The sequence below is a fragment of the Etheostoma cragini genome, chromosome 13 (genome assembly GCF_013103735.1).
Source record: "Etheostoma cragini isolate CJK2018 chromosome 13, CSU_Ecrag_1.0, whole genome shotgun sequence".
Classification (NCBI taxonomy): Eukaryota; Metazoa; Chordata; class Actinopteri; order Perciformes; family Percidae; genus Etheostoma; species Etheostoma cragini.
Window position 1 is genome coordinate 1,872,110 of NC_048419.1, and position 27,119 is coordinate 1,899,228.

Below are 27,119 nucleotides of genomic sequence, written 5' to 3' on the forward strand. Positions count from 1 at the left end.
CCCCCCCCCCCCAACCCAAACCTGCCACCCGTCTTTCTCTCTTTCCACCTTTCGCTCTCGCTTTGTCACTCTTTCCTCCACTTGTCTCTTCTCCCTGCAGGGGGGAAGACACTTTCAAGCCATCACCCCGCGGCAGACAGGCATGCCAAGGTTGTTTTGTGGGTAATTGCCTCTCTCATAGGCGCTGTTTGTCAGCGCACACTTGCCGCCTTCTTCTGATGCCACGCAGCAAAGGGGGAGGCCACGGACTCTGTAGACTTAATTTGCTCCCTGACTGTTCTTCAGTGCTGATTAAGCAAGCATCTGTGGTGTTTTGAATACAGCGGTAAGCCAAGTGGAGCATGGCAAACACTTTCTAGCTCTCTATTACATCAGGTTACTGCACAGGCATTTAATGGAGCGGTAGCCCTGTTTATTCGTTTCTTTTCACTACATCCAGCACCAGCTCCATCAGTAATGTCCCCAAAATAAAGGCCTCTTTGAGGTCTGGAGGACTTCAGTATTGATCAGAGACTCACTAACTTGTCAGCGCCTGGGCCTCTCGAGTATGTTCTTTTGGATTGTACAGGAGTCATTAATTTCCTCTGCCACGGTCTGGTGGAGGCGGAGAGGTAAAGCGCAGGTAGCAAGCTCCAACTAGCTGACTAACATGCAGGGCGAGTTGGTGGAGGGACTGAGTCGATTTTAAAAGCTGCCAGTCCCTCAGGCCCAGTCTGCCCGTTTTACTTCAGCTGTTTGATGTTTAATTGAAGTTGTTATTGGCATCAAATGTCACCTTACCTGATGCTCCAGGTGTGAATCAGTTTCTAATTGAAAGGTAACTATGTCTCCCTCAGCCCTGTGCCTCCGGGGATCGGCCAAAGAGTTTTATGTATTAGTCTGGACCCAGCCACTGTATCACCACGCACCATGTGCTGCCTTGCAGTTATGTCTGACTGCTGACCTCTCTCTCTCTCTCTCTCTCTCCCTTTCTCTCCCTGCAGTGAGGAGAAGTGTGTGTCCCATGTTGCATTAGTGTCTGTGTGAAATGCTGGCCTGTCTGCCAGGGCCAGGTGACCTCCCCCTTCAGCTTCTCCCCCACACGCAGATGAACACTGGACATCAGAAATGTAAGTATCTCGGGACACACTACCACACACACTATTAACTACTACCACCATCCCACACAACAAACCAAGCTGTTACAATCCTGCAGCCCGCCCCACATCTGATGTCCATGCCAACCCTGGCCTGGTTCTCTTCTGCAGCTCTGTGTTAAAACCCAAAAAAGAAAAAAATATATATTTGTGTGCTCGACCAGCATAAATCTGTCTTCAAGGGAAATTGGGATGAACTGCGCCATTAATTTGCTGATGAAACACGAATTGGCCCCTTTCCTCTTTCTCTCATCGCTCCCCCCGTAGATCTGTCTGCCACAAGAGTGCGGTCCTGTGTGCGTACTAAAACGCTATCGCCACGTTCACGTCTGAGATCTGACCATCTCGGACACTTTTCGCCATCAGGGAGAGTCAGTCACTGTCAGGCTGGCAGACAGATTGCGGCTGAGTGGTTTTGCCCTGAAGATCTTGTAATGAGAGTGAATTTAAGAAGCAATCTGTTGCCCCGGTTTAACAGCGCACTAGTCCGAGCTGGCCCAGTTCATTCAATGTGTTTGAATTTCACAACTTAACTGCTGACAAACTTGGACTGTTTACAGTGTGAGGGGCAGCGTCTTTTTGGCTCTCGTGATTAATTTATGACAAATAAAAATAAAAAATGGAAATGCAACAACATGTCAAAAGTGGAATGATCCTTTATTACTTTTTATTAAGGGTGGGGGGGGGAATCAAATATGTATCCTGATTTAGTTAGATTTTTTAAAAATATTTTCCCTAGAATCAGTTATTTTTTTATTAATAAAAAAAGCAGAAAAAGCTTAAAATCTGTTATGTTCTTAATAAATGTCATGTGATGTGCATTATTCTTAGAAACAATTAGTTTTTAGAAATGTCTCATAATATATTGTCTCCAGAAGTGTATTATTCAACTTTTTGTCTTATTAAAGAAGGAAAAGAAAATCGCATTACTCAGGACTATCTAACTAATACTTCCAGAATACCAAATCAAATCAGCACCCATGTATTGGGAAAGAATCAAATCCCCACAAAAGCTTATCGTTCCAGCCCTACTTTTTAGATACATTTAAATGTACATTTAGATTTTGTAATAATGCATGCGTGGTCTCAATGATTCCTGCACTTACTATACCATCAGCTTACCTTTGTTTCTCCAACAGCAAGGTTTTTATATATACCCAAAAGATTAGTCACTTCCCCGACATTATGGCCCATCTAGTTGGTCAGCTTTATTTAATTGATCATAAAGTCTCCTTTTGCTCCTGCCTGGTTCTCTCAGGGTGGAACCTCATCTCTAGCATGACCCATTTCTGCAGTAGGTTTTTCTTTTCTAAATTTTGTAAAATGCTCCAGCTCATCAAGACTGTAATCTCAGAATCACAGTAATCAGCCAACCCCCAGGAGATCGGCAAGTGTGAGGGAGTCTGCTAAGTGCCAACGTCTGTTGCCTCACTCACTCAGGCAGGCAGGCTGGTGACACAGGGCAGCCATCAGCTTCACCGTTTCTCTGCTCTTCCTTTATCTGACACAGTAAGACACATCAGAGCACGAGACATAACTAGAGTTCAATTTGTCTTTCTGCCCAACGCTGTAATCCATTTTGGTGATGGAGCGTGCTCCCGAACGATCCTAGAAGTGCAATTTCAATCTATGTTATTTTCTCCTCGCCATTCTTATGAGCCTTTTCCTTTTCATCTGCTCTTGAAAGTGTCATTAAGAGACTAGGTGTTGCATACAAAGTTGTGGAACTGTTTTTCATTTTACTCTGGATAGTTTTTTATCAAAGTGCCATATAAATAAGACTCTTTTCTCGCTGCCTACCATCTTGCCCCAATAGATCACCTTCTGGATGATTGCGGATTGGGCCACCTGGTTGTGTTTCATGTTCCCTGTACACTGACGCACTCAGTTAAAATCTCCCTCCTGGCTGCTCACAGGACTCCTTGTCTCTGCAGAGCCCCATCGTGTACCCACCATGGAGGATAATTTGATAGCTGAACATCATGAGATGTGTGCTTGGCTGCTTTTAGGTGAAATTCATAGACTAAAGTTGTCACTTGAAATCTTTATTCAATATTCTGACAAGTTTTCACACACAAAAAGGCTCAGATGGAGGGTTTACATAAATAACTCCAATTTGTGTTCCCATTTGTCTGTGCTTGAGCTTTATCCTTTTAGCCACTCAGTGCACTCTAATGCTGAGTTTTATGTTACAGAACCTTGTCCTTGACACTTCTATTTTCTCTATCTCCACAAAGAGCTCCAGAGCGCCAGGCTTGCCGGGAAGTGCCTCTACTCCTGCAGGAGGATCTGTGCACAGGAGAATCATTTAAAAGTTACGAGCTTGCAGGCTGCCGTCAGGTGCAAGGCCACATCAGCTGTGCTATTTATCATCAGGGATCGACTGTTAAGAGATGATGGCTGTGAAATGTAAAGGCTGTTGAAGGAATAGATTAGGTACGCAAAGAGACAGTGGGTCACAAAGAAAACTGCTCATCCTCCAGGCAGGGTGACTCAAGTACCACGAAGTGGTCCTTGGTCTCTAGTTCTCCCAGGCAGAACAAACAGCGTACGTACAGCTGGGCCACTTGGCTTATTTTCACATCGCAGATCAAAAAGCAACCATCTTTTCTTCTTCTCATTATAATATTAAAATTAGTTTTCAAAGGTCTCGCAGTCTTGGTCTATCAGCATGGGAAGCCCTGCTCTTTAAAATGTAAGGAGGGGGCCTCGTGTGGAAACCAAATCACATGTCTAATTTGATGCCGAAACTTCAGACCTCATTTCCTGCTCCTGTGTGAAAATTGCAATTTACAGCAGCGTGAGCCCCTGTCCCCTGCTGCTTAAACCATGTTCAATAAAAACAGTAGTTTGAATTAAAGAAACCCTAATTAGTGCCTGCTGACTGTGCACTTGTGTTCCAGCTAGCTAGCTAGCAGCGGGGTAATTAACGCACGGCCAGACCGGCCTCTTTCCCCTGTTTCCTCCTTGGGAATGTGCTTAGCTGGAGATCTGAGAGATGATATGCTCGCAGCCACCAGCAGCCGTCTACAAACTTTGCTCATATCCTAATTAACCCTCCCTTGATACTTAAAGCTGTTCAACTAATCCAGGTTCCAGGTTAAGGTTGAAACGCTAATACGCTACACTTGCTTAATAGAACACACAACAGCTGCCAGCAAGAGGTCGATTTTATCCACTGTTTGGGGAAAACAATGCTTAACTGCAATCAACAGATTTTGCTACACATTTTACAGCAGTTCAGTTAAACCCTTCATTCTGATTTGCTTTTATTTATTTATTTATTTATTTATTTTATCTCAAAATGCCTGCCTAAGCTTTGTTAACAATGTATAATCCCTTTTCCAATTTAATGGATTGGTCAGTTTCCAGACATTGACATTGCTTTCTTTGCTACTTGCCTGAGTCTTCCAACTTAAGTATAAAACTCATTACACGAGTGCCGGTGGCAACGAAATAACTGTACATAGTTACGTGCTTGCTGCAGATTTTCTTGCTATACTTCTCAATCTAAATGTGTGTAAAAGCTATATTTCTAACATTGCGTAATTTTCTTAAATACCAATAAGAAATTATACACACATTTTTAATAATTTACCCTTGGCTCATGTCTACGGTTAGGTCTTTCCTGCTAAACAAAGCCTGGGCCATATTATTAAAATTGCATTTCATATGGGTCTATCATGTGAACAGTTGGTATAAATAGGACTTAATTGTTACAGTCTGACCCGATTAGAAAACCAATGCAGGTCTCTGTTGAAGCTCTTTAACTGTGACTGTTTTGATCAGCTAGTCTTGCTTGTGTTTCCACGTTGGCTCAGTATGTACCCTTCTATCCCCAAGCAGCTCGTCTGCCCCCCCCCGAGAGATGATGTTGTACTTGAAGTGGACCTGTGGTCTTTAACCCTCATGTTGTCCTCGGGTCAAATTTACCAGTTTTCCTGTGTCAATGTTCTTTTTAACTACCCAATAATTACCCACAATAACATGATTGATTCCACACAATGCTCTTTAGCAAGTACAAATCTCTACTCTCATTCATTTTGGGAGTCTTACTCAATTTTCAAACATTTGTAAAAAAATAAATAATTGAAGTGGTTTTAAAATAATATTGAGTAAAAGTTGACATATTCTAGTCTGTGATTATCCATCAACATTCATTCCTTTAATTTCAGTCTAATTAATTCCTTATTTAGTGTTGAAAATGTCAAAAAAGTGACAAACATTGGAAAAAAACAATCAAAAGTGATGAAAAAAGGAAATAAAATGCAAGGAAAAAGTTCAAAACGTCGAGAAAAAGCCTCAGCAAACGTGTTGATTTTCAATTTTGACGGAAAGACAACACAAGGGTTAACATTCACAACTCATTATCTCGCTTCACACCGTACATGGCCCCCCCCCCCGCATCCGTCTGACTGCCTTGGTTTCTTGTTTTTTTCCCACCCTCCCGAGTCACCTCAAAAATTCCTTCATGTTGTCTTGTGCATTATGTTGTTATGTATTGTATACTATGTTGCTGTCTGCATTAATCCTTTTTGGGAAAGCGTGTGGTGGCGCTGTTGAATAGCTCCGACCTGCAACCCTTTGCTGCATGTCATTCCCCTCTCTCCCCTTTCAAATCTAAGCTGTCCTATACAAATAAAAGCCTAAAATGCTCTCAAAAAATAAATAAAAGATATAGTCATTGCCACAGCTGGTAGTACTCTCTCCATACCTACTTACTACCCTTTCTACAGCTACATTGACATGTGTGTTTTCGACAACAACTGCACATTAAGGAGGCTGTGACACAATCTCACAAGTTCTAGATATGTCCTCCACAGCGCTACGGCGGAGGGTCTGGATAGTCCACACAGCATTCTGGGATGGAAGGAAAACGCGCTCTGGTGTATCTTTAAACCAATCACAATAGTCTTGGGCGACGCTAAGTGCGGGAAGGAGGTACGGGGGCTCTGCAAAAGAGCATTGGAAAGGATTTTTGTTCCCGGTGGAACACTTGCAAGTAGGGAGGCGAGCTCTGGAATTAACATGGCTGTCGAGTGTGTGATGAGAATTTTTACAAAAAAAAAACATCATTTGATTGTCAGTTCTGGCTTGGAGCTTGTTTCCCGCATCAACCAGAGTGTAGTATGTCAACATAAAGAAAGCAGAAGGTGCAGGACATTCATCCGAAAATAAGGGACATCAGAAACCTCCGGCGGCACAGGGATAATAAATGAAACGTGGTTGATATAGAATACCTGAATACTGAAAACAAACAAGTTTATCAAAGTGTAGTTGTATTGCCTTAAATGGTATGTATGGCATACTAAATGTGATCCGTTGATGAACTGCCTTTGCATTTTTTTAGTCTGCTTCTGTCACTATATAAACCATCATTTCCAACCAGGTCATTAATCATTACCTGTGTTTGACAGGTGAAGTCCATCCTCAGCACGACTGCGAGCTTGTGTCTAAGTGTTCATTTATCTGTGTTTGCTTACCCTGGCATTGATTCACCGACACACATTTAGGCCTCAGTGATGGAGGGTGTCGAGCTCCAGCCCCTTGGCCCAGACCCTTGCATTAATGAGGCTGCCATCAGCAGGCTGAACACTCGGTCACAGCAGCCCCCTGTGTGCCGCCCCATGCCGGCCTCGCACATCGCTGCCCATTGTTTCCTGTTCGCAAAGAAAGCGGGAATTAATTAGCCAGTTGGCACCACTCCTGGTGCATCCGTGTCAGAGCTCGCAGTTCAGCTCTGTGCCGCCATCCCTCAAGCCCGGGCAGCGTGCCGTGAGACTGAGTATAAAGCCATGGCCACATCAAACCCCAGAGCTCTGCCAGAAATTCAGACATTTCAAATTATCGCTCACTCAATAACAGAGAGAAGTACCCTGTGTGCCGTAATGATGACAGCTATATTACCTAAAGTCCCCTCTTTAAAAATTACATAAAAGTAAATTAAATGTAGCTCAGTCACTAGTCAGACTAGTGATCCTTCTCATAGATCCGCTCCGCTCATGTCCATCAGTGCGAAAGCTGTGGTGTAAGTAGGTCAGGCTTGCGGGGCGGAGGTGATGGGGACAGTGAGACTGAGTAAAACCAGGGACCAGAGTCAAACAAACAATTAGCACTGACTCTTATTGTGTTCGTGTAGAAAGTGGAAGTGAACCCACTGCGTTAAATCCAAACATGCGATCACGGCCATTATGTGCACAAACACTGACGCGTTAACCAACACCTGCATGATGCTGTCGCACATTTTTAAAGGATACATACCCTGGCGCTCACACATGCACAAACACCTAATCATGTTCCCATAGTCACTTCGACATTGTTAAATTTAGCCACGGTGCTTAGCAGGTGTAACAAATGTCTGCGAGCTGAGGCCTGGGAGGTGTTCCCGCAGATCAGACACGCTGCTGCTGTGTCTGATTACTTGTCTGCTGTCATGGAGCTCTGCTCTCTGCGTCAATCTCTCTCTTTCCTTCTTCCCAAAGCAGCCACAGGGGACCAACACAGCCTTGCTCAATCTTTGTTAAGTTTGTGATTCAGTAGCAAGCAGCTAACAACCCCCCCTCCCCGTTATTGAATGCCCAGATGCTGCGAAAATTAAGGACACTAAAAGCTCCTGACCTCAACGTCACAGACACCACCACATTTGATTTGAGACTCAGAATGTCCCCCTCCCCCACAATAATCACCTCAGAATGAGATTGGAAATCTCTCTTTCTCCATGAGATGGAATCTGCGCGTGTTTTTGGAGAAAAACACTGAGGTGTGGAATATGAGAACGGTGTCCAAATCAGTTTCCGCACAGCTGCTCAGATTCCAACTGATGGGTTCTTTTGTATTATATACACTTCTTCCTGGATGATGTTGTCCCTCTCATTGTGCCTCCCTCCCCACTCTCTTGGTCCCCCATAATTCTATTTCTTGCTTTCTGACCTGTCCTTTCCTCCACCCCAGGGGACACCACACAAAGGATGAGATCTGCTCCGTTTCCAACCCCTGCGGAATTGGATGCGTATGCTAAGAAGGTTGCCAACAACCCCCTCACCATCAAAATCTTCCCCAACAGCGTCAAGGTGCCGCAGCGAAACCACGTGCGCCGCACAGTCAACGGGCTGGATACGTCAGGCCAGCGCTACAGCCCTTACCCCTCCTCTCAGGCCAGTGCCAAGACAGGCCTCCTCGCCATCATCAAGGTGCCCACAGCCAAAGGCATCCTAAAGGATTTTGACGGTAGCCGGGCTCGCTTGCACCCTGAAGTCATCATGAACCCCCACACCGGATCCTACCAAGTGGCTTCGACCAGCACTTTAAACCACCACCCACCTCTGCTGAACCTTACTCGGCTCCCGCAGAGCTTACCCCTCCAACCGCAGGACCCACCTCAGACTCTACAGATGCCCCTCCCTCAGCAGCAGGGTCACACCCAGAGCCTCAGACACCCTCCCCCCATGGCCCAGCCCCCTCAGGGCCCACACAGACTTCAGACTCTGTCTCAGCACCCAGCCCTTGGTCACCCACAGGGGCTATCTACCGTCATGCTTCAGCAGCAGCACCTTCAGCAGCAGCCCCCACCTGGCCTGCAGGGGAGCAGAAAGCTGCCAGACGGCGATGCACCGCCTAATGTTACTGTCTCTACCTCAACCATTCCACTCTCCATGGCTGCCGGGCTGCACCAGGGCCGCCAGGCTGACCTGAGCACCATCGTGCATCAGATCAACCAGTTCTGCCAAGCTCGGGCCCAAGGTGCAGGAGCCACCTCCATGTGTGAGGGCCAGATCGCCAACCCCAGCCCTATCAGTCGCAACCTGCTTATCAGCGCCTGCTCCAGGGTGTCCATGCACAGTAACCCTGCCACCCCTGGCTTTCCCCCACCCAACTGCATTATGGGCTCTCAAGAAAAAGCCACCGCCCCGTTAGGAGCTCACCCCCCACACAGTGTGGCAATTATGAACCACTTGCCTTCCAACCACACTGATCTCAAGCAGCAGCACCACATGCTGCATCAACAACAGAATCAGCAGCAACAACAGCTACAACGTAACGCGCAGCAGCAGAAGATGCGCTCTTGGAATCAGCACCAGTTGGCTCACGTACCCCACATTCAGAACGGTGGGGGCCACCTCTGCAAGCAGCCTTCCAGGGACCCCGCCTTCCATTTTAACGGCATGGGCTACCCTGCAGAGGTGTGTGTGGGTCAGCCTTACACACTGAAACCTCCCGTAGAGAGGCCCACCCCCTCCCCCCCTGTCAACAACGGTATGCCCGGCCCCATGGCCCACTACACTAATGGTCACTACTTCCAGTCCCACATTTGGAACAGCAGCATCCTACCCACACCCAACAGTGACAGCTCCGGGTCTCAGGACATAGCCATGCCATTCCACGGTGCGGGCCCAGGGGGGTGCACCACACTAGACTGTGGGCCCCCTGGGGCTCCCCATTTCAGGCTAGGAACGAGCTCCTCCACCTCCTCCGCCCAGTCTAATCTGATGCAAACAGCAGATTACTTGGGTGGGGACTTCCAGACGCCCTACTTCCGCGATCAGAATCTAGGGTTGATGGGCAAGATGCACAGGCCTCCTCTGAGCAGGGTAGGTCCAGAGGTTGGGGATGGTAGAACTGCTCTCATCCAGCACCCAGGGTACAGATAAGCTATGGCCTTGTCTACACAACAGTTATCAAAACCCCGTTGTTTAGTCTTAAGAAAGGAAACACATGAATAAAACGGCATTGATAACTTAAACAAATGACCGCTAATGTTAAAGAGGGTCAATTAATATATTTAAAGGAGAACAGTAGGGGGGGGGGGGGGTTTGGTTCATTTTTTTTTTTGTTAAAACTAAATCTTGCAAGTGATCAATTGCTACTGTTGTTTTTGTTAATGAGTGCTATTACCTGGCACTTTAGGGAACTTTTATGTGCGTGTGTATACACATCTGTACTGTCATTCCCTCCTTCCTCTACTGTATCTGTGTGCCTGGGTCTGACCAGATCCTGCGTTATTTCTACTTCAGACCTATCAGTAGCAGTTTCTTATGCATGTAAGAAAGAAGAAGAACAGATAGATCCCTCACTGAATAATGTCAAGATCTACTTACGGATGTTTTCTTATAGGGTCATGTCAGGAACTCGGACTCAGACTAGTTTAATTAGCCAAGTCCATCCATCCATTTTTGTCCTTTCTCACGGGGGGGGGGTTGGAGACTTCCCACAAGTGACTAATTTAAATTAATTTTGGTGTGGTCGCTCCAATCTCATAGTAACTTCAATATTAAACCTAATGATTTGAGGACAGAAGAAAGTAGAACTACCAGCCACTGGAGACTACAAAGTACAGTCAGAAAAGCTTTCGGTATGCACATGTACGCATAGCTTTTATTCTTTTTTTTTCTTTTTCTTTTTTACATGTAACTATTTATTTGTATAATAGGATTATTCAAGATTGATTCCTCTCTGTCAGTTTAGGAAGCATGTAATCAGGTTGTTTGTACATAGTCAAGATGCAGCAGGGAGCACACGAGTTGGACAGCCGGTGCTCTGTCCTGCTGAAAATGCTGCAATGAATTCAGGTTTTTAAAACAACAACAACTTTTTGTCAATGCCAGGAAGGTTTGGTAACAAGATCGTGAACTGTTTAGTGCAGAAAAAAAGTCCTGAAAGATTAACTCTGATACCTTAAAATGGCCAAAGTCATGTAAACAAGGACACACCGTTATGAAGATGTGCCATTTTGTGTTTGTTTCCTTTTCAGATTTTTGTAACCATGACAAACGTTTTACTTGAATGTTAAGATTATTTGTTGTTTTTTTTGCAGTTATTGAAGGCGATAGGCTAGTTACCAGGACCGAACTCTGGATTAGAAGAAACGATAGTGTTAATAAAGGTCCTGTAGAGTCCAGCTTTGAGCCTCACCAGAGGTTTGATCCTGACAGCAGGAACTTAAGTGAATTGAGTTATGTGTAGTTGCTGCTGATTCTGATGTGAAGTCGGCTTGAAAAGACCAAATTGATCACTTGCAAGATCACTTGGAGGTAAACAAAACTTACTTAAGTTTAAAGTGAAACAGCAAATGCATTGTTTATTTTATTGTACACTGGCTTACCTACTAGACTACTGTAACTTTAAAGTTTAACGATTGTGTGTGATTGTTGACTGCTGATCTGATTGTGGGTAGAGTTAATGGTGAGTGTGTGCGTGTGTTTGAGAGAGAGAGTGTATGTGTGTGTGTGTGTGTGTGTGTGTGTGTGTGTGTGTGTGAGACGCCCATGTTTTTTTCACTTAACTCCCTAACAGCCCTTAAAAAGCCTTAAGTGTTTGGTCCTTGGACTTCCCTTGAGAATGAGCATGGTTTTAATGAAAACCCCAAATAATAAGGAGAAAGAAGATGGTAAGGATACACAGAAACAGCAATTTATGGTTTAATTATTTTCTTCTTTTTGTTTTATTGACTAGACCGAGCAAATCCTTAGAGATTCTTTATAATGGAAAGCAAGAAAAAGGAGTAATATTTTGTAATTATGTTTTAGCAAATGTGTAGTTACTGAGTTGTAACATTTTGTTTCCAAGTTTCAAAGCTTCAGTTTGCAGTTGTGACTATTTAAAATACTTGATTTGCTTGTTATTTAAATTTTCTTTCCTTTTGTTTCTTGTACTATTGCTGTGAAATGGAAGAAGGTCCACAAGCCTTTCTTTTGTGTCATTCTGTACGACAGATAAGAGGCAAGAGAGTGAGAGTTGTGCTACTCTTTTTGTAATATTGTAATAATAAAATAAAGTTCTAATTTATGCTTTGAAATGAGTCTGAACCGTGGTTTTGGAGCATCTGCTGGTGTGCCCTTTTCTCCTGCTCCCTTCATTTTGCATGAGACGGGACAACTATTGTCATCTTGTCCGGACAGTTCCGGTCAATTACTATTCAGATTTGTGTCTTACATAATCGGCCTTACAAGTGGCCAAACGGTTCCAAAGGCCCGCCTAAACCTCATGCAATTTGTAACTGAGACACCCATTGCTGAAGGTGGCGATTATTGCACCCGATTGCTGTGCTTTCATGCTATTTATCAGACCCTGCCTCTGCCAAATAGAAACAGGAAGTAGAGAAGACAAAGCAAGCTGTGAAATCCACAGGACTACCTGACTGCAGTAGATTTAGCTTGTCTGGCTGTGATGAAAATGGGACTTGTATAAAGGGCAAACAGCAGGAGAGCAGGATCAGCACCTTTCGTAATCAGTATTACTCCATGAAGGATTCTGAGCGATGGCAAAGGTGCCGGCAGCTTTTGGCCTTTGTGCAGAGAGGATGTGCATCCTGTTCAGGTGGTGGTGGAAACAGCATGTGCCAAAGCCTTTGGATTAAATGTTTAATGTATTAGCAGCACTTGATGCAGATTTCAGCTTTGATACATTCTATTTTTCAGTTGAACAAATATCCGAAATATCTTCCTCATCGCTGCTTATCTTAGTGAAATATTTTCCTCAAAGACAGAATTTTAAATCAATCTGGCACGGGAATATCAGTCAGTCAGGATGGCAGTCCACACATTTGACAGTTACATTTCTTGGGGAACTGAATACTGTCTTTAGGTTTGAATGCCTCGCTGCTCGGGTCAGTCAGGTTGAGCAGCCAGAAAGAAGCTCTCTGTTGTCTCTTTAGACCGGCGAGGCGCCCAGAGGACTCATCTCTGTGGCCTCGTATGTCTGCCGCCACGGCCTGCTGCCATCCAAGAACAAGCCTCGCCAGCTCCTCCCTGTGGATACACAAGGAAATGTTACTAGACATGGATGACTTTCCTGTCACAGAGAAATGCTTAAACATTTTCTAATTGCAGAAAATCGTTTGTGCACCTCTGCTTGGTCTGTCCGGCAGAGTGTTCGAGTCGGGCTGTTGGTCACGATCCCAGCACCCGGGATCCTCATTGATTTTGCCCAGGTTGCTGTTCCATTTGTTCCAGTTGACTTCCTCCACTCTGAGACGACAAGGGGACACATGCTCCAATTACGGTCTGCTGTGTGATGCATCAATCAGCTGTCAGAGAAGGCAAATTAGTGAAGAACACAGTGTGCTGTGCATCAACCGATGCTGCTCACACCGCCGCATCTTCTGTCAAATCTTCACGCCTCCACTTTTCTCTTTTCTGCTATTGTATTATTACTTGCTATACCTTGATTTCAGGATCAGCCTGTAGAGGTGGTTTGACATGTACAAGAGATTTTTGTCTGACAACCAAGTCCAATAACAGACCACACCTGCCAAAAATGTAAGTCAAACAACTTCAGAAGCAACCCTCCCACTGTTCTCCTCCCTATCACCAGGAAACCCCATGCAGATTAAGTGTCTTATCCATCATAGCTGGACGCAATAGGGGACCACTACTGACCATTAGCCATGAATAGAAAGCATGCTTTGCATGCTCTGCTTCTCACTGATAAGTACTACTGGGTATTCAACCATCACAAACATGGCAAACCTGCTCTTTTCTCCAGCCCTGATTAATCTGCTAGGGAGCCACTGAGCATGTATCGTGTTGCCTTTGAGGTCCTGTCAGGTACAGTGCACTCGGCAGATTGCAAAGGCAGGGTTGGCAGCTCAATGCGCGTGGTCAGCGCGTTGCTAAAAGTATTCATGTAGTTTTAAACATTCAGTACGATAATATTAGGTGTTTGCTGAGGGTTTACATCCGGGTCTGCTCCTCTAAGGAAACTTTGAGCGTCAAAGACTTAATTTCTTTGCGTTTTGATACACTTTAATGCACCAATTTACAGTGGACGTACCCTGATTCAGCCTATGTGAAGGAAAACACAGAAGATAATTATAATATAATATGATGGAAAGTATGATTTCATGTGTCATTACACATTTTTAGGTGGATATATGGAAATCCTGGTACTACCTTACCGGGGATACTGCGTATACCTGGGTATCCCGTAGACTACACCACTGGGTGAACCGGGAATGGAACATGAAGTAAAAGTGCGCTGCTTTCTCCTCTCTGCTCTGTATCGGGGTTAAAAGGAGCTCTGAGGCCACCCTGCTTGCAAATCTAATAAATCTCAAATCTTGATAATTGTTCAATTCATTTTCCATGACCAATCCTGCTTTTTATATTAGCATTAAGCATGCTAACCTGCTCACAATGACAACATGCAAGAGTTTCAGCAGGTGTCACGTTTACAGTGTTCACGTCTAAGTTTAGCATGTTTGCATGCTTGCTAATTGGCACTAAACACAAAGTACAGCTGAGGCTGACGGGAATGTCATTAGTTATGCAGGTATTTCATCATAAACTAAAGTATTATTGAGCAAAACTAAACCTAGATGTTGTGATGGGTGCCAGATGCAAAATGAATGGATCAAGTTATTACAAATCATCCTGAGGGGAAGATGAATGTTGGATCTTAATGTCACGGCTATCCATCCAAATTATAAGATAATATATTTCAGTTTCAACCAATAAGGATGCCTCCTAGGCGCCTCCCCAGGGAGGTGTTCCAGGCACTTCCAGCTGGGAGGAGGCCCAGGACTAGTTGGAGGGATTATGTCTCCAACTTGGTCTAGGAAGGCCTCGGGATCCCCCAGTTGGAGCTGGTTGATGTGGCTCGGGAAAGGGAAGTTTGGGGTCCCCTGCTGGAGCTGCTGCCCCAGAGACCCGTTACCGGATAAGCGGATGAAGATGGATGGATGGAGTTTGAACCAAAGTGGTAGACTGGCCAACAGACCAACATTGCCATCCCTTGTTTATACGTGTTTTAATGGGGCAAATTACCTAAATATAATCCCGTTAGCACAAACCCCCTTGCTGCACAGCGATGGGGCCTCTGGGGCTTTATCAGTGATGGGGCAAAGACGTTTAATATTGAGTTGGATCCTTTCCGGTGGTGGTGCTAGGGGGGGCAAGGGTGGCCAGTTCCCCCATATTATTAGGCCTCAACAACTTTCTATCAATGTTTTTTTTACTTTTTCTTATGTTTTTGTCACTTTTTTTCAACACTTTTGATGCTTTATTTTAAAGTTTCTCACTTTCTTTGACGTTTTCAACACCACGTAACACTAACTTATTTATTTAGTTTTACAGTTATTTTTGGAATTTATTGTCAATAAACCTAATTTATAGGAAACTATGCCTATTGTTTGAGTTAGAAAGTAGAAAAGATTCATTTAGACTAAAATTAAAGGAATGGATGTTGATGGATAATCACAGACTGGAATACGTCAACTTTTACTCAATACTATTTCAAAAACACTTCAATTTGTTTTTCAAATGCTTTCAAATTGAATAAGACAGCCCAAAATTACTTAAAGTAGAGAGTTTTAGTTGCCAAAGAGCGTTGGGTGGAATCAATCATGTTATTTTGGGGAATTAAAAAGAACATTGATATAGGACAACGGGACAATTTGACCCGATGACAACATGAGGCTTATGTCTGTATTGTTAGTCTTGTGTAGAATTAAACCTATGGAGGATTGGTTGTATGTAATACTTGAGCTGAATATATTGGGTACCCTTAAAATCGCAAGTGGCCTCAGCCTGCCCTCTCCATTTGAAATGGTCTAGAACCGTCACATGCAGCTCCTGAGGGAGCCTCTGGAGACACGTGAGTCACTGACTGGATTGGCATGGAACTGCATGAAGCAAACCTGAAACACCGGCGCCGGTCATCTCCAAGAGCAGTGTGGATGTTCTTCTCCACCCCGCAGCGAAACCTCTTCCTTAGACAGCAAGACAGCCTTTTCTCCATGTCCAGGATGGTGATAGCCCTCTGAAAACAGCCACAGCACTCCATCAAACCACTGCTTCCAACACACACACTGGACCCCAGAGCCCTCCTGGACGCCTCACCTGCAACTTCCAAATGCAGGTGCTCTCCGTGGTGATCCTCTCCACGGTGCGGTTCATGAGGGCGATGAGCATGTTGAGCAGCAGGATGTAGGTGAGGATGATGTAGCCGATGAGGAGCACGTAGAACACCTCCTTGTACTCGTAGTGCTCAGTGAACTCCATGTCGCCCATGCCGATGGTGAACTTAAAGAGCTCCAGAATGGTGAAGGAGATGCTTCTGAAGTACGGTTTTAAGCACTCTGAACCAGGGGCAGCGGTGGTTAACAAACCGACTCGCCCCCTATTGTCAGGGGGCTCCATGAGCAAGGTGACCACCGCTAGCACAGGAGACAGGAAGCAGTTAAAATACAGTGGGCTGCATCCTCCATTCATGGCATACTGACAATACACTGTAACAAATGTAACGTCAAATTTAGCAACTTACTGTAACAATTGTCCAGCAAGTTACTGTGAATTATTTTTACAGTAAAGCTACCGTACTTCCATTTACAGTATTTTACGTAATCATTGTAAAATACAAACCAAGGAAACACAACATAAGATAAATATAGCCTACTATAGTGGCTATGTTGTGATTTTTTTTTTTTTTACAGTAATGCTTTGACTACTGTGATTTTAACTGTATTACTTAGACTACTGGGATGTTGTCATTTCGACAAGGTTTTAATGTAACTTGATGTACTTGATGTTTTATTGTAAAATGATATACAGTAGTGTTACTGTGAAATCTAAAGTAATAACTGGAGATTTCACAGCCAATATTTGCAGTGTAGCAGTGTTATTACACGTTTAGGAAAGTATAAGATCTTAAAAATGTGCTCATGTTTTCAAATCTGTATCTTTAAAATGATTATTACTTCATTTTTATTTCAACCTGGACCCTATTTTCCTATGTTTTTGTATATTTCTGATGGTAACATTCATTTTTTAATTGGTTCAGTATTAAGCAAGACCAAAACAAGTTACAATGTGAGTTATAAGGCATTGCACCGTTGATTTGTGTTCATAAAAATGCTTGTTTTGCCATTGACAGGCTCAGATTAATATTTGTGTCTAACAACTTTAGGGAAAGGATTTCTGAGGAGGTCGACCTTTCTGTCGAGACGAATAAGATCTTATTTTATTAAATTATGTTTGCTACAGCCACGAGAATCTATGTAAATATACAGTATCTTCATTCAAAGTTGACAGGAGAACAAATTAAACTTTACAATTTCGCTTTGACATCACAATTCTAGTTTTGGTTCAAATAAACACATAGTTTACCAATTTACATGTGAAAATACAGTATGTTGGCTTTTTTAATTTATTTAAATGGAGTCTGGTGGCTTTAGTGCTAGCGATCTCAGAGCTGTTTCTGGTTAAACAAAAAGATTTTTAAAATGCCTCTCTCTCTACGGATCCTTTCCATAATGTTGTTACATGATGCACATTTGCCCTATGGTTATTTTGCAGCTGCTGGTCACTGCTATTTGGCTTAATACTGGACCAATTTTACCAATTGGTGTTCCCATTAGTCACAAAAACATAGGGAAATAGACCTAGGTTGGAAAAAAGGGAATTACCCTTTAAGATAAGTAAAACTCCTGATAACATCACCTTGTAAAAAAACATTTTGGAAGAGATGACTTCACTCAGAACACAAATACATTTTTCACATGAGGCCCTTGTCCTCATCCATAAGTCTTTTTTGAAAGAATCTTTACAGAGGAGAAATACCTGCTGAAAATCCCAAGAGGAAGACGATGTAGACAAAAAGAAAGCGCAGGATATCACTAAGGATCATCTACAGAGAAGAAAAGAGACTTTAGGGATCAGATTGTCGAGTGTGACGCCCACTGTGGGGCGGGGTCACCTGTGTGGACCGTACCTTCTGTATCATGATGCTGTAGATGCCCATGTGTTTGGCGCCTCTGGAGAAGTAGAGCATGTTCACCCAGCTGAGAGCCAGACACAGCACCAGCAAGCCCAGGTACTCCCGCCGCCCGGACAGGTACAGCCCGGCGGAGGCCAGGAACAGGGCGCCCTGCACGAAACTACCAAAAGCAGAGAAGCAGCTGTGATTCTGCAAAGCTACATGCTAACAATGCAAATGAGTACTATGAAACATGAGGATTTTACTACTATATAACACAAAATGAGAAACATATCCTCAGATCATCTGTGTAAATCAATATGTACTGTATATGTTTTTTTGTCAACACTACCATCGCTTTTTCTGACATTTTGGTCACTTTTTCAATGTTGTGGGTGCTTTTTAGATGTTTTTTCCAAAGTTAATTGATATTTCTAATGTTCTAAATTTCTAAAGGCCGATTGTTTTGTGCTGAAAAAACTGAAATTGGGCCAAATTTGACCCGAGGTCAACATGAGGGTTAAGAGAACCACCAAAGGATGTTTTATAATGGGGTTTTCTTTCTTTCTTACTAGATTTAAGATTATACAGTGCCTATAAAAAGTATTCACACATTATATTCACACCCATCAGAGACGATTTAACGGCTATTGTTGACGCTGATTAACAAAAAAGTGGTTTAAAAGTCAAAGTGAAAGCAGATCTATACAAAGGGATCTACACGAATTACAAAGATAAAATACAATAAGCTTTTGGTTGATCAGTATCAGTGGTGGAATGTAGCTAAGTATATTTGCTCAAGTACTGTACTAAGTACAAATGTTGAGGTACTTGACTCTTTCTACTTCTACTCCCCTACATTTCAGAGAGAAACATTTTACTTTGTACGCCACTAGTTTAAGCTGACAGCTTTAGTTACTAGTTACTTTTCAAGTCAAGTTTTTTGCACACAAAACACATGTTTATAATTTATGATTTCTTTTTCTACCCAACAATAATCGGGCCTGAAATGATGAGCTCATTTAACACTAAGTTGATTGACATAACTGTTGAAAAAAACGGGTTTTCTGCATTGATTACTTTTAATTTTAGTACTTTAAATGCATTTTCCTCATGATACTTGCATACTTTTACTTAAGTAACATTTTCAATGCAGGACTTTTACTTGTAACAGAGTGTTTTTTACAGTGTGGTGTTAGGATCTGAATACTTCTTCTACGCTGGTAAGTATTATGGAAAAAGGACAAAGGAACACACCAAGCAAAAGGTGACTGAAAAGCTATACTTATATAACTTATACAGCACCTATATAACTATAACAGATGCAACAGATAATGCATGGGTAAACAAGTACAGTGTCGGATACCATCACTAACTGCTGCGGTTCAACCACTCCCAGTTCCCATCTATCATCTTGGAGATGCTGTCAGTTAAAGATGAGTCCAATATGCTCCTTTTGTATTAAAAAGTACATAGAAAGTTTTCATGAAAAGCAAAGCAGTAAGAAAGGATGGTGGAACTGTCTGGACGGATTCATCCCCACTTTTTCATTCCTGTTTTGTCTAATTTAATTTCTTCTCAACCTGCTTCTTTATGTCAGTTAATTGTGATAATGTATTGGATCAATGTTTGTGTTGTTCTGTGTAAATAGTGCTAAATATGCTTTAAAATGCCCACAAAAACACATTCAATTTACTTCAAGACCTGACTTTAGGTGTAAAAGGGATTCCAATGAATTCCTAAAAACATGCTCTTCATAAATACGTTGCAAACTCTTTCATAGTGGGTGATGAAGCTTTGCTCCTAAACTCCAAACTGAATATTTTTAAAAAGCAGTGTGACTTTAGAAAAATGTTGTTTTGCTGACCTCTGGTGGGTTAAAATCTGAGCATGCAGCAGTGAAGTGTGACCACTAAAAGCCGTTTTATGGTTCTGTGGAGGCTTCATGCAGAGCTGTGTGTGAGTGTGTGTTTGTGTGAGTGTGTTTGTGTTGCTAGAAACATTCATACTTACAAAAGAATCTCATAATATCCATCAATCAGCAACGTCTGCAGCTTTGGGCGTTTCCTCTTCATGTCTATGATCTAGAGATTTAGATAAGGATTTCGATAAATCACATAATTGGAGCACAACTTCCACAAGGTAGCTGATACGAGCCCCTGGATTTTTATTTGAATTGAAAAGGTACGGGCACTTACATACCCCAATGAGAAAGAAATAGCAGTTTGCCAGCATTGTCACTAGCTGGCCTGAGACATACAGGTAACCCACTGGGGTTGGTTTGACGGGAAACGGCAGCTGTGGGACAGAAAGAAGAAACACAATCAGCACAGGTGTGTCTGGGATGGCTTACAGATCATTTAGACAGTTTGTAGCAGCCAGCTCACCTCTCCTCCCTTTCTATAGTAGGCAACCACAGTGAAGATGATCAGGTACAGGAGGTAGACCAGGTAGTTAAAGAAAAACATTCGGCCCGCAAACGTCTTCCACTTCTCCTCCAGGATCTGGCCCAGAGGCTCCAGCTGGAGCATCTCGTGGCGGTTCTGAGAGGGGACAGATGTTTGAGTACAGAGTGACTACAGCAGCAGCTGCTCGGACTGGGCTCACAATGCTGCCACTCACCGGAATGTCACTGCCGTAGACCAGGATCTCCATGACAGAGTTTTCCTCAAACGAGTCCACAGAGGCCAGGTCGTACAGAGAACTGTGGACGGGCCCGTAAACCCACTCAGTGAATTTACGGGACAAATGTTTGGTGTGACTCTCTTGAAACTCCCGTTTTAGGATGTGGGAAAAAAGCTGAAGACAAATGAAAGGAAAGTCAGAATAATATAACGTCTGGGAATGTTCAATCACAGTCATCCAGGTACTGCAACATCTGGACTGAAATTGTAGACATGTACTGTATGTGACACCACTTTTGCCTGAAGGACTACAGACCCCAATCCAGAAACACACAGGGCCCACCAAAACAACCTTCTGGGTTGTTAGAGAAGCTGGGAGCCAATAGTGTATTTTTGACCTAGGGCACCAATATATTTCTATGAGGGGCGAGATAATAAATCCATTCTTGTGTGTATCTGGATTTGTTTTGGTGATGATTTTTTTAATTAATTATTTTCCCCTGAATCATTATTTTTTATTTCATTTCTTTGCCAATGATTCACCCAAATATGTTCTTCCAATTCCCTCCATTAGTGGAAGGTTCAGGTTATGGTTTAGGAGTTAGCTAAGGAGTTGGCTAAGGCTAACGCTAGCGATGCTAAGCCAACGTCAGGACCAAACGTTAGCGATTGTTTCTAGCAGATCCAGAGTGGCTCTGGGCAGATCCAATAGTTTTAAACTTCAACAGAGTACCCGCCTTGACACAAGTTAACACTTGTCAATGGAGAGAGGCCAGACTCTCTGGACTAATGAAATGGACCAGAGTCTGGTAGGACCAGGCTAATGGATCAGAATGTGGACCAGGCTCTAACGTCTCATACCTAATTTCTGTGTCTGAAGTGACTCTGAAGTATGTGATTACCCCAATCTTGCCAGTCTTGGCAGCCATTTTGAGAGGCGTCAGCCCGTTGTGGTTCTCAATGTCCTCCAGCTTCAGCATGGGGTGCAGCCTGGCTGTGGTTTTGAGGATGCGGTCGTACATTTTGGTAATGAACTTTGTGTTATCCTCAGTGTTGTCAGCCACCACCACCAGGGCGTGCAGCACTGTGTTGCCTTTAGAGTCCCCCATCTTAGCGTCCGCTCGTCTGTAACTGTTGTCCATGAGGAAGTCCACCATGTCGGGCTGGTTGGTGCAGGCTGCCAGAGACAGAGGCAGCTCACCTGAGGACAACACAGAGAGACCCCAGGTTCCCTTTGTTATCTTCTGTATGACTGATTTAAATGCATCTTGGTCTGAATGTGTAGTAGGGTTTTGTGATGACTAACCATGGTCCAGTATGCATCAAAATGATTGGGCTGGGGAGGGGGGCTGAACATTATGTGTATGTGAGCCCTTTTTGTGTTTTTAATTTTTTCTTTGGATACTTCCTTTTGCATCTGCAAACCCTTGTGCAAATAACAGATTCATGACTAGAAAAACCTCTCAAAGGAATCAGGTTACCTACTTTCAGATGTTCTTTACCACTTGTATGTGGCATCTACTGTATACCTGCTATCTCCCCCTAAAGATCCCCTATTTCCTTTACAAATTGCAAAAAACAACCTGTCTCAGACGATTAGACAACTGCTCTTCAGAATTCTGGACAACATAATTTGTAATATTGGTCTTCTAAATGGTATGTACGCATGCGTTAACAAATGTCCTTAAGATTTCAAATAAGAAAAGACTTGCTTTTGCTCAAATTATTTGGAAATGGCCCGGTCAAACACAATATATGACGCCATTGACAGGAAAAACAAGTTCCACGCTCTGTCATTGATTCAAATTACAGATTTCTCTGTGTTTGGACATTGTTGGAAAAGGGTAGTCAAATGTAAGTTGTGTGATCTCCTGCAGCAGCATGGACTCACCAAAGTAGAAGTTGGGGCCATCATGCGGCTGGAAAAATATTCCGCAGGCTTTGGCATGGACGTCTGCTTCTTTACTGATCAGCAGCTTCACATAGGAACAACTCCTCCTCTCAATGGCTATATGGAGAGCGGTCTGGCCTGTTAGTCACAAATTAGTCTGGATAAACAGAAGTACATTTCCAGAATAATTGCCTGACATCTGGTGCATGGCTCACCCGCCGTTTGTCCCTCTCCTTTTCGCTCTTTGTGTGTTGCCGTTCTCAAACTCTAACTAACTAACCTCGAGCTGGCAGGCTACACGCTGAAAATGGCAAGTTTGGAAGACAATTTGGATTGTGCAACAATTAGGCCTGCGTGGTTCCATCGGGGAATGATGGGAAAGATTTACAAAGAACAAGTTCAACCTTATGTAGTATTCTATGTGCCGTTTTCTTATGCGGGGTGCAAATGTAAAAACAGAACAAGTTCCTTCCCGAGACTATTCAGCAGAGCGACCATCGCTGGGTTCCGAGCTCAGCGCCGCCCAAGACGACCGTGATTGGTTTAAAGAAATGCAAACAACCCCGAGCGTTTTTTTCTCCTATCCGAGAATGTAGACAGGCCTTACTCCACAGCGCTGTGGAGATACTGTAGGTCTGGCAATGTGAGACTAGTCACACATTAATAGGTATTTAGAAACTCATCCCATTAAAACATGTTACTAACTCGACTTCTTCCCTTTCCCGGAGTCCTGTGCTCTCTCGCCCCCATAGTCTTGTGCTCTCTCGCCCCTATCCTCTCTCCTATCGCTTCCTTCTGGTGTTTCTGGCTCTGGAGCTGTGGAGTCTGGATCTGTAGTGGGAGTCACCTGCCGCCTCCATGTTCCTGCTCGACAACCTCTGCTACAATGTCTCTCTCTCTCTCTCTCTCTCTCTCTCTCTCTCTCTCTCTCCTCTGTCTCTGTCTGTCTTTCTCTCTCTTTCTCTCTCTTTCTCTGTCTCTGTCTGTCTTTTTCTCTCACCCCCAACCGGTTAAAAACAGAAAGAAGGTTTTTGCCTCTGTGGCCTAGTGCTTGCTCTTGGTGGGAACTGTTGGGTTTCTGTAAATAACATCCCAGAGTACGGTCTGGACCTGCTCTTTATGGAAAGTGCAATGAGATAACTGTTGTGGTGATTTTGCGCAATATACGTAAAATCAAATTGAATTGAATTGAAAAAAGCAGAACATTACAGAAGTTAATTCTCACAGCAATTCTGTTATACACCCACATTTACCTTTGTAGTAGCTGTTGGTGTAGGCTGCATTCACAAACTCTTTGATGTCGCCCATCTTCTCTGAAATGTCGATTAATAGTTCCACCGTCTTGTTCTCGCCGTCCCTGAGGTGCAGCAGAGCCTTCATCAGGGCAGTTTTACCATAGGACTGGTCTGCGGGTGCAACCACACATTCAGGGAGATCACACACAGGTCTACAGCTTACTGTGTGATGCAGATGTTGCACTATGAGTCTCACACTCACACAGAGGATCCGAGAGTTTCTTCATGTTCTGGTGCAGGTACTGATGCAGGCCATCCAGCTTTCTGACCTCCCCACTGGCCACGGCTTTAAACAACCTATCAATGTTAAACGTCTTGCTGTCTCTCTCCTGGCTGGGCTGCTGCTCACCTCGAATCCCTCTATTGATAAAATATTTTAGAGACAACACCAAGAGATTAATGTGGGTCAAAAGGCGAAGCAGCTTCACATTCTGCATTACTCAATACCATGGGGCTTGAAAATACACAGCACCCATGGTATTATTAGTATTAAAAAAAGCTGAGATTACTTTTTCTTTGCATTGGGAAGCTCACTTGTCAAAGTTGAGATTGAATCTGATTTGCGGCTTGGTCTTCTCCATTTCCTCCTGGTAATCGGTGTCCATGGGCGCCTTGGGCAACTCCTGGCCCAAACCCAGGGCAGAAACCACACCGCCCTTCTTTGGCGCTTTCTGACGCATTTTTTCCTCCTCCGTCCTGTCGTCTGTCTCCAGAGAGAAGCCAAACATATCTGACTTCTCCATCTTCACCTCTTGCTCCAGTGGTCTGCATAGACACCCAGCCCAAGCGTCAGACAACATCAAACAGATGCAGGGAAGTTAGTTTGACAGCTAGAGGAACACATGTGGAGAGTTAGTTTCAACTACATCTCCAGATTTCCACTTAAAAATAGCCATCTTCTGAATTGTGTGCAAAACTACTTTGCGTAGCCCAGTGGTTTCCAACTACTGAGTGTGTTCAAATGATAAAAGAAAATGATTTCCACTTATTAGTAAGATGTACACAGATATTGATTTTATGAATGTGGATGATGCGGAAAGACTGGGATGGCTGTTAATAGCACACACACACACACACACACACACACACACACTTTGCTTTGTTCTGATAAAGCAGGACAAGCGTTTCCTGTTAGTGCTTTAACATGAGTTACAGGGGATCACCTCGCTGGCCTTTAAGAGCACAGACATATTTTCAGACATGTGATGTTTTTACACCCAGTGACTAACAAGGAGTGTATTTAAAAGATTTCCATGACAACAGTACACACTTGATCTTTGCAGAACAATCCAATCATGTACAGCATGGTTTATTCAGGAACAGAATCTGCAAATATTCCTGCAAAGTTCAGATGATCCCCATTAAAAGATATATGATATATACTGTACATAAACTGTACAAAATATGATTATGTTAAGGTTAATGGGAACCTGATCTTTGCTGGCTTCTTGTTCCTCTTTTTATAGTCACAAAATGGGGAATTTATGACTCAGTAAGAACTCTGCCAACTTAAGACTCCATGATCATCACATGAGGAATATGTAGCACAGTCAGAAAATAAAGGATGTAAAAACAGAGAAGTATGTGCTGTACCGTAGTTATTTATAAAAATGTTGTTTTAGAAATGACACTGAAATCTTGTACTTAATCACATCACATCTGAATTAAATCAACATTTGTTTTCATTGACAAAACTGTATTTGAAAACCTTCTTGTTGTTCAATTGTGTGTGGCAAGTCTTCATGTCCTCATTACATCGCATGAAACAACCACAAAACCAGGCGGCGCACTGCGTCTTCTTAATTGTCTGCATGGCTGTATGTTCAAATGTAGATATATGATAACAAATCACAGCAGCATGATACGAGAATGCACGTAAAATATGTTCAAACAAAGAAGATTTTACTGATACTACAGATATTTAACAATACTCTCCAGCAGCAATCTAAGGATTTAAAACCATAACACATCATTTGACTCACCAGAAGTAAGTGTTCCCGTTTCAGATTGTAAAAAATCGGATCTTCAAGTCAAAAACAAAACTACAATGGAGTGTTCTACATGTGTGTACGTCCTATTGTTGTCCATCCTAACAGGTCCATTTCTTGTAACGGTGGTGAGAGATTGCAGAAAGAAGCCAGAGGGAGATAGTGTGACACACCCTAGAGAATATCAGAGCCCATTACTAGGGCCCTTAGTGCTTAAAAGGATGCTGTGTTGACCCTGTCCGCTCAGACCAAGGCTGCAAGATAACACAAAGGAATCCGGAGCACTATCATCTGACATGAACACAACACATGTATTTCATGATGAGCTCATCAGAAAAGGAGCTTCAGAGCATTTCAGCATGTCCCATGGCATTTAGACAGAAACCTTCAAATGCATTTAAAGGCAATCAAATAACCCATAAATGATTAACTTACCCTCAGGTTTCTGTCTGATATTTCTTAAGTCTCTTTTTTTAGTCCATAATGTTGCTTCCTGTGTGTCTGTTGCGCCCCGTGGTAGTTTCACTTACGTATGTGTGTGTTTTTTCTCTGCTGTTCTGGTCCTGTGACTGAGTGTGTGGTTGCACGGCTTCTGCCAGCCAGTGCAGGCTGTAGATATGTGTTGGTGTGCTTCTTTACAGTTTCCTCTCCTAAGATGACTTCCTTTTTATCACAGGGCACACAGGCCTTCACATACTGAGATGGTAACCAGTGGCACTAGATGGTTTAAGTATTTGAAATAGGCAAAAAAACAATTTTATATCTTATATTGTACAGCTTTATGCTTAATTCCCAATTCCTACCTGGATTTGTGAATATGAGCGTGCCTTTGTATGTAAGTGTAAAGTGATTTCCATTCACAACTTGAATAAGTGCACCAGAATAGAATCCATGTGACTCATTCAAGAAGAAATCAATATTAAATTCAGTGACATTTACTCAAAACTATTTGGGATTTGACACAAAAATGTATTATCTGATTTATTTGTACCATATAATCACATCACATCAGGTGGGAACTAATGGAGAAAAATAACTTCATATAACTGTCGTCATTCCAACAGGTGCTGCATCGGGAGAAATTCAGGGTTCAGTGTTGGCATGGAACTACAGGCCAGGGATCGAACCCCCAACCTCGTCCCACTGGCCCTCGCCATGATCCATGCAGTAGCTGTGGTTTTTATTTAAAGAAGCGCCCCTGATCCTGTTATGTATCATAAGATTTTGATCTAATTCATGGATTTGATATGATATGATGATATCATATGATGATGCCTTTCAGCAACGCAGGGAAAGAGCGTGAACTTGTTGGATTTGGTGCAGAAACCAGCTGTAAAGCTAAACAACAGCAGAATGTGTTTTTAAGTCCTTTAGAGCTGTGTACCGCTCTGATATGGTGGCTGTCAGTGGAAAAAATAAGCTCTTTAGTTGATTTATTTCTGATAGATGATGAGCATCTTTGCAAAAGGGCCCATCTGTGTTATGGTATAAATCTC

The 27,119-nt window shown here is 43.2% G+C and overlaps 2 protein-coding genes across 7 annotated transcripts in view; one reads left to right on the forward strand and one right to left on the reverse strand.

Annotated features, from left to right (window-relative positions):
* Window positions 1–10,211, forward strand: part of fam222ba (family with sequence similarity 222 member Ba) — a 29,799-nt gene extending 19,588 nt beyond the window's left edge. For 4 of the 5 annotated variants that reach the window (XM_034890762.1, XM_034890764.1, XM_034890763.1 and 1 more), the window contains exons 3-4: window positions 984–1,109; window positions 8,088–10,211. In XM_034890762.1, the coding sequence (XP_034746653.1) occupies window positions 1,028–1,109; window positions 8,088–9,784 (1,779 nt within the window). In that variant the 5' untranslated portion in view covers window positions 984–1,027 and the 3' untranslated portion in view covers window positions 9,785–10,211. Of the gene's footprint in view, window positions 1–981; window positions 1,110–8,087 lie in introns of all 5 variants that reach the window. The other variant, XM_034890765.1, reaches the window with a different exon arrangement.
* A 1,353-nt stretch (window positions 10,212–11,564) lies between these two features.
* On the reverse strand, window positions 11,565–26,300 carry trpv1 (transient receptor potential cation channel, subfamily V, member 1). 2 transcript variants are annotated; one of them, XM_034890761.1, is made up of 16 exons: window positions 26,059–26,300; window positions 24,170–24,400; window positions 23,838–23,995; window positions 23,594–23,746; window positions 22,341–22,478; window positions 21,352–21,650; window positions 20,448–20,624; window positions 20,213–20,368; window positions 20,028–20,123; window positions 19,839–19,909; window positions 17,841–18,006; window positions 17,690–17,756; window positions 15,971–16,287; window positions 15,769–15,890; window positions 12,978–13,099; window positions 11,565–12,880 (listed from the first exon to the last, which is right to left on the reverse strand). In XM_034890761.1, the coding sequence occupies exons 2-16, from the start codon at window positions 24,376–24,378 to the stop codon at window positions 12,783–12,785; spliced, it is 2,349 nt and encodes a 782-aa protein (XP_034746652.1). In that variant the 5' UTR covers window positions 24,379–24,400; window positions 26,059–26,300; the 3' UTR covers window positions 11,565–12,782. The 2 variants fall into 2 exon arrangements, with proteins under 2 accessions (XP_034746652.1, XP_034746651.1); XM_034890760.1 differs by lacking the exon at window positions 26,059–26,300 and adding an exon at window positions 25,618–26,011.
* Window positions 26,301–27,119: the final 819 nt, after the last annotated feature.

What these genes read in the sequence shown, in the direction of transcription:
- trpv1 (XM_034890761.1), bottom strand. Translation starts at nt 24,378, where the DNA reads ATGGAGAAGTCAGATATGTTTGGCTTCTCTCTGGAGACAGACGACAGG. An exon ending in CACCAACAGCTACTACAAAG is followed by an intron (nt 22,479 to 23,593) that starts GTAAATGTGGGT and finishes TGTGACTAACAG; the next exon opens with GCCAGACCGCTCTCCATATA. An exon ending in CCAAGACTGGCAAGATTGGG is followed by an intron (nt 20,625 to 21,351) that starts GTAATCACATAC and finishes ATTTGTCTTCAG; the next exon opens with CTTTTTTCCCACATCCTAAA.